Source organism: Gorilla gorilla, chromosome 9 (genome assembly GCF_029281585.2).
Source record: "Gorilla gorilla gorilla isolate KB3781 chromosome 9, NHGRI_mGorGor1-v2.1_pri, whole genome shotgun sequence".
Taxonomy (NCBI): Eukaryota; Metazoa; Chordata; class Mammalia; order Primates; family Hominidae; genus Gorilla; species Gorilla gorilla.
In genome coordinates this window covers 120072641-120084778 of record NC_073233.2, presented here as the reverse complement: position 1 = coordinate 120084778, position 12138 = coordinate 120072641, and the positions used below count along the sequence as shown (strand labels likewise).

General features: G+C 37.6%; 2 protein-coding genes across 5 annotated transcripts in view; both read right to left on the bottom strand.

The window, feature by feature from the left end:
• BCO2 (beta-carotene oxygenase 2) overlaps positions 1–3964 on the bottom strand; it is a 50006-nt gene extending 46042 nt beyond the window's left edge. For 2 of the 3 annotated variants that reach the window (XM_031016059.3, XM_031016058.3), the window contains exons 1-2: positions 3785–3964; positions 22–226 (exon numbers count right to left, since the gene is read on the bottom strand). In XM_031016059.3, the coding sequence (XP_030871919.1) occupies positions 22–226; positions 3785–3872 (293 nt within the window). In that variant the 5' untranslated portion in view covers positions 3873–3964. Of the gene's footprint in view, positions 1–21; positions 227–3015; positions 3292–3784 lie in introns of those variants that run through there. The other variant, XM_031016061.3, reaches the window with a different exon arrangement.
• A 2880-nt stretch (positions 3965–6844) lies between these two features.
• Positions 6845–12138, bottom strand: TEX12 (testis expressed 12). Of its 2 annotated transcripts, none has more exons than XM_063693519.1 (5): positions 12021–12138; positions 10100–10178; positions 8903–9014; positions 8759–8810; positions 6845–7662 (listed from the first exon to the last, which is right to left on the bottom strand). In XM_063693519.1, exons 2-5 carry the CDS (start codon positions 10160–10162, stop codon positions 7518–7520), a joined length of 372 nt encoding a protein of 123 aa, XP_063549589.1. In that variant the 5' UTR covers positions 10163–10178; positions 12021–12138; the 3' UTR covers positions 6845–7517. The 2 variants fall into 2 exon arrangements, with proteins under 2 accessions (XP_063549589.1, XP_004052178.3); XM_004052130.5 differs by having other exon boundaries at positions 6850–7662; positions 10100–10186; positions 12021–12129.

Here is a 12138-nt window from a genome sequence, read left to right as displayed (position 1 = left end):
TTCTCCAAAATCAAGACTTACTTATCCTTCCCAAACTCGAATTTCCCAGGTCCAATTCGAAGTAGAGAGCCATTGAGCCACTTAGGAAAATGTCCCCAGACTCGAGCAGAGATGCCCCGTGGAGCCTCTTCCACTGTGGTCAGCAGTGGTGCAACACATGGCAGACCCCGACACTGCCCAAAGACGGCTTTTTTCTGAGGAGTATTTCCCATGTACCTTTTGAAAACTGTGCAGAGGAAACCAAAAGCACAAAAAATATTTTACCAAATCTTCTACAAACTTGCCTGTTTCCCACAGACAATAATCTTATCAACTGGCAGCTTGAGGGAAACATAAACCTAACACCAAATACAGTCTCCAAATTTCTTCCCTCTCCTTCCTCATTCCTAGACTATCAACGCTTTGGTTCTCCATTTTCAACCCACAACAATTCTTCTATTTTTTGTAGTACTAATCTGCCTAAGAACTAACTTAGGACTTCAATTACTATTTTTATCATTTCTCATAGTTGAACAATGCCTGTCTTTTTACAAGAATAAATCTACATGCCAACCCCAGATGTGCTAAGAGCAACCTCGTTGTTATAAAAATGACCACCATTCAATATTATCCAATTATATTGACCCCAGTAATTTAGATATACCAGAATGTGATTCCAAAGATTTCATAGCGATTCCTGTGAATTTAATAAGATCTTAAATTTAATTCCTTTTATTTTAATGGCATATACATGAAAATACAAGGCATTTTCCAGTAGAAGGGTGTCAAAAATTAAATTATGCAGTGATATCCAGTCCGAAATTACCTAAAGTGCAAAAGGCACAAGAAGTAAAAATCATAGTTGTATAATAAGGAACTGAAATTTTCCCTATTATTTTAACATTACTGAGTGTTCACAAGGCAGTACTGCCTAACATAGAGGGGTGGTCAAATAAATAATTAAGTGCTATAAAATAGAATTCTTTATCTCATAAAAGTTTAAGAGTGATTCAGAAATCTAGGCTAGAAAAATGAGCTAACATATAGGGACACTATTACTCTTAAGAAGTGAGATTTGCATTCTTTTAGCAAGTTGTTACTATCCCATTTCTTTCAAATCTTTCAAAAAATCAGCTTGAAGCACACGAGACATTCTACTCCCCTATATGACATGTAACAAATGAGTCAAACCTAATTCTTTACTGATTTTTCACATAAAATTCTCTTTCACCCTGAATGTCTTTCCCAACGTCCTTTTCTCTAGTTCTAAGAAAATTCCAGTGGGGCACGGTGGTTCAAGTCTGTAATCCCAGCACTTTGGAAGGCCAAGGCAGGTGGATCACCTGAGGTCAGGAGTTCGAGACCGGTCTGGCCAACATAATGAAAGGCCATCTCTACTAAAAATACAAAAAAAAAAAAATAGCCGGGTGTGGTGGCTGACCCCTGTAATCCCAGCTACTCAGGAGCTGAGGCAGGAGAATCGCTTGAACCCAGGAGACAAAGGTTGCAGTGAGCCGAGATCGCAGCACTGCACTCCAGCCTGGGCAACAAGAGCGAAACTTCGTCTCAAAAAAAAAAAAAAAAAAGCAAATTCCATTAACTGGTCAAGGTCTATCTCCAGTGTTACAGTACTTCCCTTAAGAGGCAGCACAGTGTAATATTTAAGGGTGTGAGCTGGGGCTCTACCTGGCTCCAGACTGGTTGGTTTCAAATATGCCCTCTCCTAAATAACAAGGCTTGAGAAAGACACTTATCACCTCTCTGTGGTCTGTTTCCTCTTTTCTAAGATGGTGATGATGATAATTCATATTACTTCTAAGGCTATAAGTAATAAATGAGTTAGTTTATGTAAAGCTTTTAGAACAGAATACTCAAAAAATGCTATTATTATATTTACATAGCTTTTAATGATCAGTCCAATAAGGTGTAATATCTTCTTTATTTTATTCATTTGACAAAGTACTTGGTACTGCTGAGGATAAAAAGCATTAGAATCCTGAAATAAAAGAACTGACTGCCTAGTAAACAGATCACTGACACTGTGTTTTATTTCAGCATTGTTTCTCAGAGTCTGGTATGAGGACTACTTGCAACAGAAATACCTGGTGTTACTGCTAAAATGCAGTTTCCTGGACTCCATTCTGGTCCTAATAAATCAGAATCTCTGGGGAAGGACAAGCAGGTATTCTTAAGCATACTAAAATCTGGGAACTACAGTATCAGAAGTACAAAGAGGATGCTTTGAAAAGATAGAGAAGGAAACTCTCAGGTATTTATGTTACTCTACTTTTATTAACATTATGCGTATTTATCTTATTCTCAGATTAAAATAAATTCCCTAAGGTCAGGTATGTAATTTTACTCATCTTACTTTTTTAAGTAAATTGAATGGCCTGATTGGGCATTTGTCTAAGTAGAGATACACGAATTTAAAGCATTTTACATTGTAAAAAATATTTACATGTCTATATGTTGTATACTCTATTGCATGCTGTTGGTAATCTGCTACATGCTCTTCAAAGTTTCCATAGAATTTGACATTAACACTTTCTTAAACTCCTTTCTATTCATAGCTTCTGAGACATTGTCCTATTCTAACTTTCCTGCTGCCCTATAACTACTCTCTGCATTCTGCTAGTTTTATTACTTATTAGCTGACAACCTTGGGCAAGTTACTTAATGTCTCTGAGCCTCAGGTTTTTCCATGATAAAATGGAAATAAAAGGAGGTTAATACTTCCTGTTTATGTCTGTTGTCATAATCAAATATAAAGATAGTGGATGCTTTCCAAATGTTAATTCCCTTTATGGGCTCCTTATCCCCCTTACCACTTCATGAATGTTCCTAAAGTCCTACCTTGGATCTTTAATCTCAGCACTCTCCCTTGGCAATCTCATCTAGTCTCTTAATTTCATCAATTACTTCTTGCAGGTGACTTTCAACATGTCAAAATAGAATGTTTAATTTCCCCCCCCCCCCCAATCAATTTTCTTCATCTAGGATATTTCCCAACTCCTTCAGATGAAATTTACTCACCTAACTCATCCTTCAAGATCCAGTTGCCATGTCATTTGCTTTATAAACACAGCATTCCCCTTACCTACAGCAAGAACTGATTCTCCTTAGTCTGAACTCACAGCATCTGTTTATAGCTCTCATATGGACCTTATCTTATCTCTCTTGTATGATAAATGATACTACCAGTACTCCTTGAGTGCAGGGTCTGGTGTTTGTCTCCCCTCTCCTTCCAGTACGTAATACATTCCCTTGCATACTGCAAACATTAAATTACTACATTAAGTAATTTTAAAATTTATAGTGCATATTAGTATGATTTCTGAAAGCTCTAGATCAGCCAATTTCTATACATAAAATCATGTAACAATGGTAACTATAATAGAAGGCTATAAAACATAAATGAGTTTTAAGGCAGTCCCCGCAAAATGCAAATAGAGAAACCAAACAATTACATTAGAACGTGTGGCAGTGATTTTTCAATTTAGAAAAGCCTAAATATTGAATATTCTTCTTATTGCAAATCCCAAAGAATACCAAGTCCCTGAATCCTGCCTTAAATATTGCATAAAATATACAAATGTGAAGGCTGTTTCCCTGACCATGAGGAAACAGTCCTAACTCAGCCTTCTTTAACTTCCAGGACTCTGCGGAATTGCTATCTCATCTGAGCCACACAGGACACAAAGCTTCAGAAGCTCCCAGCAATCTTCAGGAAAGAGGCACAGAATTCTAAGCGCAGACTGGCAAGAAGAGGAGGATGAGGAAGAGAAAGGGGCAAACCCTCTACCTGGGAGCCGGTGCACTATCACAGGAAGGAAATCCACTGCAGTGGCAGAATGACTCCTGATAAAATGGAGAAAGACTCGAAAAAACATTTTTGTATTGAGCAGATCCCGTGATTTCCAAATCCTCTCACACTGGCAGTTTTGAGTACTACTAAACAGTGAACACGCACAGAACTGCCTGGACTGTCCCTCCCTCACTGACAGGTCAAAGAGAGGACGCAGCTTAAGGGGCGGGGCTTATTTCCATGACAACCGTCCAAACACCCTATCTATAATACGCAGCTGTTTGAAATATTAAAATTAGACCACCAATAGTGGTCTCCCCCTCCCTAAACTTTTCTTTTTCATACCTGTTCTCACACTACAGTTAAGTCCGTTTATCCTGATGCACAGCATCAATTTTTTTATGCCACTCCTCTTCTGGAAGATTCTGACACAGAATAAAGTCCGAATTTAGACTGCCACTAGAGGACGCTACAATCTGGCAACAATTTCCTTTTTCTCTGCCTTTAAATCACTTCATCCTTCCTTTTCTTTTCTATTCATTAATTTTACAGAACATTTTCTGACAATCTAGCATGAGTGAAAGTATGCCCTTAAAATGTATATGACTTTATTAATTTAACATTTTTAGCACCAATGTAGCAAATACTGTGCTACAAAGTAAGAATACCAAGAAACAAGATTGTCCCTGCTCTCCAGGAGTTTAGACCATACACTATTCCCCTTCATGAATTATCATCCCAGCAAAGTGACTAACATACCATGATATGTTTGTTCTTCTGTGCCACTGAAGAAACTTTTTCCCTGCCTGAAATATCCCCTTTCCTTTTCAAAAATCCAATTTAAAATCTACCTCTCTGACTCCCTTACCAAAAGGTCTTCTAGTAACTCCCACAGCACTGCCACAGAGTTGCTTTTAACATTAACATATCATGTTTTCCTAGCAAAATTGTATTTCAAGAAAGACGTGGTTAAAATTGTCAGAAGGGAGTGTCTTAATACATATAGCAGAGTACGAAGATGGTTCGGTATATATTTTGATTAGTAATCAATGAAAAATAACTTATAAATTTGTGATATTTTATTGAAATAGTAAAGAGTAACATTACAAGTGTAAATTAAAGGGCAATAGTATTCCCGCAATAGCATTTCTCCAGTTGTGAGATAATAATAATTATTATTATTTTTTGAGACAGAGTCTCACTCTGTCACCCAGGCTGGAGTAGAGTGGCACAATCTGGGTTCACTGCAACCTCTGCGTCCCGGGTTCAAGTGATTCTCCTATCTCAGCCTCCTGAGTAGCTGGGACTACAGGTGTATGCCACCATACCCGGCTACTTTTTTTAATTTTTATTAGAGACAGGGTTTTGCCATGTTGGCCAGGCTGGTCTCGAATTCTTGACCTCAAGTGATTTGCCTGCCTCAGCCTTTCAAACTGCTGGGATTACAGGTGTGAGCCACCATGCCTGGCCAAGATAATTACTCTTGTCTACGTGGATGGTACCAAAGCCATCCAAATTTGATTTAAAAAATAAGCCTTCATGATTAGGCTTTCAGGCACCTTTATACTACAAGGTATAACAATTCTGAACAGTGCTGAACAGTAAACACATTGTGACTTAAAATCAGTTCTCCAGTCTTAATCATATCAAATGAAATGATCAAATCAATTTTCTGAACCTGCAAAGGGAAGAACTAGATGTTAAACAATGGTGATACCATCAGGATATAACAAGTATATTATGAAATCTAGCCTGAAACAATCTGTCGGCCTTATTTTTCATATTAGTAATAAATGCTTAGAAAAAGAACATTTCTTAATGATGGTAGGTCGAAATCCAGATGACATGTCATATTAACTCACAAATCTTCTTGTTGTATTTAGTTTTAAAAAATGTCCTTTTGGCCGGGCGCAGTGGCTCATGCCTGTAATCTCAGCATTTTGGGAGGCTGAGGTGGGTGGGTCACCTGAGGTCAGGAGGTCGAGACCAGCCTGGCCAACATGGCGAAACCCCGTCTCTATTAAAAATACAAAAATTAGCCGGGTGTGGTGGCAGGCACCTGTAATCCCAGCTACTCAGAAGGCCGAGGCAGGAGAATCACTTGAACCCAAGAGGCAAAGGTTGTAGTGAGCCAAGATCGCACCACTGCACTTCAGCCTAGGCAACAGAGCAAGATTCTGTCTCAAAAAAAAAAAAAAAACAAAGGAAAGAAAGAAAAAATTGAAAAAATTTCCTTTCCTTCTTTTTTTAGAGAGAGTGTCACTCTGTCACCCAGGCTAGAGTGCAGTGATGCAATCATAGCTCACGGCAGCTTCAGACTCCTGGGCTCAAGCCATCCTCCCACTTCAGTCTCTCAAGTAGCTAGGATTAGAAATGGGAGCCACTGCACGTGGCAAAAAAGAAAAAAATTCATTTCTAATAATTACTTTGTTGACCTCCAACCTATTCTGTGCCACCACCTCTATCAACCCAATAATTTTTTCCACTTAACCAATTTTCTTTAGCAAGTATTATTTTATTTCACTTTTGTCATCTTTTCTTATATGAGTATTTACATCATGTGGTGTTTATGCCTTAAAATAGTAATGTGATAAAATGAGATTTTATTTTAGAGTTTAGAAGGCAGCAAGGCAAATGTGCAGTCTCCCTTAGGAATAACAATTCCCTGTAGTACTATTTGCAATTTTCTGACTGCTTATATTGGAAAAATATACATGTAATAAACTGAACTGCCTATATGATTGAAAAATGGGTGCTATTTTGTTTAAAAATCTGGTTAATATAGCTATCCCATATAGTAATATATAATATAGAAAGTTTTCAGTAAAATCATAGTAGTACTTCACATTAAAGGGATAATTTTTTTAGCTAGACGAGTAGCATAGATCCTCCAGTCCAAATTCAATTTCTCAATTATAATACAATTGAAGTGACCTCCCAAAGTCATCTTGTTGTTTAAGCCAATCTATTTACTTTTGGATCACTAATCTTTATCCCATACCACACTGCTGCTAATGTTTCTAAATATAATTCATTAACTGCACATGTTGATGTGGTTGATGTGTAAAAAAGCCAACTCATACAAGGTTCTGGTGAGTAATTTCTGGTTTTTATTTTACTACTTTTACCACAAGAAAATAATTTTAAGCCAAGAGCTTTTATTAGTCATACATAATAACTAATAGTGAAAGTAATCAAATGGAAATAGCACACAGTTATGTCATTATATTCTAAGAAACTGGAAAAATCACCTCTAAGGTTTTAATCTTCTTTTATAATCCTGACCATAAAAAAAATTTCAAAATTATCTCCAAAACTATCTGATATTTAAACAAAATATTCTAAAAGTATAATATTATTAAACATTATAAATTAACTGAATCCTTTTTTAGAAGTTTAAGAAACACTAAGAAGTTTAAGGAAAAAATAAAAGAATCCACATAAGATTTAAATAATTTACACTTCTATAAAATGCACTAAATATTTGACCCTCAAAAGAAAAGTGATGTAGTTCATGTTAATGGCCAGCTTAGGACATTAACATGAACATTAATATTAACATTAAGGAATTTAAAAGTTCCTTTTTAAACCTAGAAATTCAAGGAGTTTCCCCTTCTCTATTCGAGATGTACATTTTCTTTAACAACTCGAGAGCTTTCAAAGCATAAATGTCATTCTTTCATTATAACAATAATAGGTTTAAATTCTCAGCTTATTTCAAGTATATATTTTATCTGTGTAATGTGTTTGCAATCACTGTAAACCTCTGTCGCAGGAACTCTCTTTTTTGTATTAGAAAGTTTTCAATAGCATTGGCTTCTTTGAAGAGTTCATCTATCTCATCAATGTAAGATGCATCTACTGCTGCTCTCTCACTAATAGGAAAAAAAGTTGTGTATTAAACTAAGTAGATATAAACAACATCATTATGTTGTTCTTCATTACACAATATTTGTTAACTATTTCATTTAAATGGCTTTATGTGCCACAAAACTTCATTAATTTACTAATACTCTTCAGAAAAAAAAATTAGTCCCACAAATATTTTTGACTACTCAAAAAGGTCTCCTGACACAACAGGAAGTGTATCTTACACATTATAACACTAATATTCAATTACATACATTATTTTTACAGCCACACAAACCACTATCCAAGTATAATGACTGTCCGGCAGTGTAAAAAAAAACACTTTATAAAACATATTAGGCTAATAAAGTATTTAAATTTGGTCTTAAAATAGATATAGGTAAAATATAAATGCAGTCATCCCTCAGTATCCATGGGGTATTGGTTCCAGAATCCCCCACAGATACCAAAGGAACATCCCTCATAGATATTCAAGTCCCTTATATAAAATGCCATAGTATTTGCATATAACCTAAGAACATTCTGCCATATAATTTAAATTATCTCTTGATTACTTATAAGACCAATACCATGTAAATGCTATGTAAAGTTGTTATACTGTATTGTTTGAAAAATAATGACAAGAAAAAAATGTCTGTACATGTTCAGTACAGACACAACCACCCTTTTTTTCCAAATATTTTCAATGTGTGGTTGATTGAATCCACAGATTCAGAATTCATGGATACGAAAGGCTGACTCTCTATGACATAAATATTTATCTTTAATATCAGTCTGTTATCATTAATTTCATCAAACATTTTTCTCAAAGAGGTATTTACATAAAATTTAAAATGTAATGTCATCTAATTACAGACCAAGATATATACAGTCTAGTATTAGCTTGGCAAGAGTAAAAAAGAAAGGATTTTTAGTGGAAAAGTTGACGCTATTCCCTGAAAATAACCAACTAATCTATTATAAGGGACTGAGGTAGAATAAAAAATTCCAAAGTTTTAATTACTGGAGAGGTTTGGCAGCCACAGAATTAAACTTCCCAATACAGAGTTTCCAGAAGAAAACTAACATAAAGACCCCAGAGAATATACTATAAGTACTTGCCTTAAAAGCTTTGCATAGGTAGACAACATTAGATTAATTTCCTTGCTCACATCTGTTCAAGAAAAATCATGTAAGTTATAAAATATAACAAACCTTCTGCATTATAAGACTGATGTTTAGAAATATAAACATTTTATACATCACCATTTAAATCTTTCTCCAAGGCTTCATCTTTATAAAATAGTCCGGAAATTTCAGAGAAAGATGAATCTGATTTTCCAAGAGAGGACAGCTGTGGACTATCTGGCACTGAAGACTAACAGGACAAAATAAAGAAAACAGGTACAGTCAATAAGATCTTCAGGACATATACATTTTGTTTATTAAGAAAAAGCAAATAAAACATTTTTCAGAAAAAGGCAAACATGCTAGAAAGCATATGACTTAGTCATTTGAGTTTTTATTATTAAGGAAATTTACAGGCCCAAGAAACACCTTGCTCAATATATTAAATTTTATTTTGGTTTTCAACTAGAATTTGCTTTTCATTTGTTTGTTTTTGTGACAAGTTCTCGCTCTGTCACCTAGGCCAGTGTAGTGACACAATCTTAGCTCACTGTAGCCTCCTAGATTCAAGTGATCCTCCTGTCTCAGACTCCTGAGTAGCTAGGACTACAGGCACATTCCACCATGCCCAGCTAATTTTGTTTTGTTTTGTTTTGTTTTCAGAGACAATGTATTGCAGTGTTGCCCAGGCTGATCTGAAACTCTTAGCCTCAAACGATACTCCTGCCTCAGCCTCCCAAAGCACTAGGATTACAGACACGAGCCAATGCTCCCAGCCTTAAATTAGACTTTAAATGTGGTTTTAAACTCCTGTTGAAAAAGCGTCTGGTATCTTGAACCAGTAGATGTTTTCATAGCAATGAAGCTAAACTGTAATTTAGACAGTAGCCAAATGCTTGCGAAATTTTGCTAAATAATATAATCTTCAAGGGAGCGAATCATGCCCCAAATGCAAAAGGTCAATTGGTGGGGGCAGTAGTAAAAGACAGGATACTGTGCTCTTTAAAAAGATCAGTAACTATAGTACCTAGTTATCTTACTTATCACAGCAAAATAATTACGTAAAATCCTATGGATCATAAAGGCACAGACTCACTTCTGTCTCTAGATCTCAAGCTACCAAAAAGAAATCTCCCAATAGTTTCTTGGAGGCCTATACTTAGTGAAAAAGCAACTGGAATCAACATAGTTCCTCCTATGTTGTAGGACAATCCTAGCTCTGGGCATACGAATACATTAAATTCCACTTATCTATAGAGCTTTCTTAAAGGGAAGAAATTTGAGTAGTATGTAAAACAGAATAAAAGATTAAGGCTCCATAGGCATACAGCTTACCTCCAATTCTCTTGGCCTCTTGCAATTTCTATTATCGGGCTTTACAAGGTGATTTGCCATCATATTCCGAAGGCACCAGCTACAAAGCTTAGAACAATGCCAGATTTAGGTACAAACTCCATGCTACAAGCTCTCTGGAATCCTTCCCTTTTTCCCACTTCTACTGCTGATGTTAATTTAGACTGTCATTATCTGTCACTTTCCTAAACTCAATTTCTCCCTCCTCTAAATCATTCTATCAACTGCTATTTGGGTAATCTTTCAAAACTTTGATTACCGCATTCCTTTAACTCAAAAACTTTCATTGTTCCAGAATAAGTTGAAATTCCATGATATGGACTTCAAGGTCCTGTATTATCTGGTGCAAGCCTACTAGTCCCATCATTTTCAACTACTCCTCTCTATGTACTTAGCCAAATGAGTCTCTCTGGCAATTCTGCCTTGTTTCAGGACTGGCTCAGTTAAGATTCTTCTATCTTCGGCCGGGCGCACTGGCTCACGGCTGTAATCCCAGCACTTTGGGAAGCTGAGGCAGGAAGATCACCTGAGGTCGGGAGTTCGAGACCAGCCTGGCCAGCATGGTGAAACCCTGTGTCTACTAAAAATTCAAACATTAGCCGGGCGTGGTGGCAGGCGCCTGTAATCCCAGCTACTTGGGAAGCTGAGGCGAGAGAATCGCTTGAACCCAGGAGAGGGAGGTTGCAGTGAGCCGAGATTGTGCCATTGCACTCCAGCCTGGGCAACAGAGCGAGACTCCACCTAAAAAAAAAAAAAAAAGGATTCTTCTATCTTCACAAAATCTTAATGTTTAAACAGGTCTTACAGCTCATCTAATTCAATCTCACTTTTTACAAGTGAGAAAACAGGGACAGTGATGGTGGATCAAGTGACACCAGTAAAACTGAGCTAAACTAGAACCAAGATCTCACTCTTCGAGTCTGAGGTTATTCCCACTGTCCAACCTTACTTTAAAGTAGCTTCAAATTTTACTTTTACTTTTCCGTAAATTCGGAAGGCATTTTCCCTAGGAGTCCAAATGTTGAAACCTGGAAGGGTATAGTCTCTGTGTCTTTGAGATGAGGGGAGCCCTGTCCATATTCAAGTTATCAATTGACTTTGTTGTTTTTGAGAAACGATGCTGATTTGGGTAACTAACACATCTGTTTGATTAGTCCTATAAAATATGCATATATAGAAGACAGAAAGAGCAACAACAAATATGAAAGATGCTTGTTAAGTAAATTCTGTATCGTACGTCTCCATTCCTGCCGGTACCTTTATAGTATGTAAGTTTACGTGCTGTAATAGTATTAATAGTATCTAGAAAATACTACACATGCATGGCAGTGCTAACTTTGCCTTGGGAGTTGGAAAATACTTCAGAGAAGCCAACAGGCAGATTTTTCTCTCCTCCCTTCCCCTTCTAATTTTCCCTTTCCCCTTCACCCCCTTCTCTTCTCTCCCCAAGTAACACTGTGCACCTATGTCAAATGAAAACTTATAATCAAGTTAACTGTTTCTGCAAAAATAAGTTCGTTTTCCTGTCATGGCTCAAGGCCTCAACAGATCCAGGCCTGGTGGACGGGCTGGTCTTCGTCGTGTGCCAAACACTGACCACTGCCCTGGCTCTGCCATCTTAGGCTTAGTGACCTGGCTGTTACTAAGCACTGTCCCCTCTGCCCCATGCAGCTGTCTCCTTCTAGTCTTCTCCCTCTTCTCAACGCGATCCTAGCCCCTCAGGCCATTTCGCCTCCATTTTCCCTCATTTCCCGCCGCCCCTCCCCACTTCCTCCCTACTGTTGTTTCCGCCTCACTAGAGCCCCTCAGAGGAAGCTTCCATCCTCGCACCCTTCCTTGTGTCACAGTCCGTCACATTCTCACAGGCGCCCATCCCTCCAGCCCCACCCCAAGGCCAATGTACTTCGCGGTATGGGGACCTTCCTCGTCAGCGAACGCGAGGGAGTGAAGACGCCGGGCGCGGGGTGCTCGGACTTCGCCGGTGGAGGTGGGAAGCGCGCCGCACTCCCAGCAGCCCCCGC

Bases quoted from the DNA above. Each gene is read 5' to 3' on its own strand.
- TEX12 (XM_063693519.1), bottom strand. From the start codon at position 10,162: ATGATGGCAAATCACCTTGTAAAGCCCGATAATAGAAATTGCAAGAGG. The intron at 9,015-10,099 runs GTAAGCTGTATG...TTGTCCTGTTAG, and splicing joins AGAGGCCAAGAGAATTGGAG to TCTTCAGTGCCAGATAGTCC. The intron at 7,663-8,758 runs GCAAGTACTTAT...TTTTCCTATTAG, and splicing joins ACCTATGCAAAGCTTTTAAG to TGAGAGAGCAGCAGTAGATG.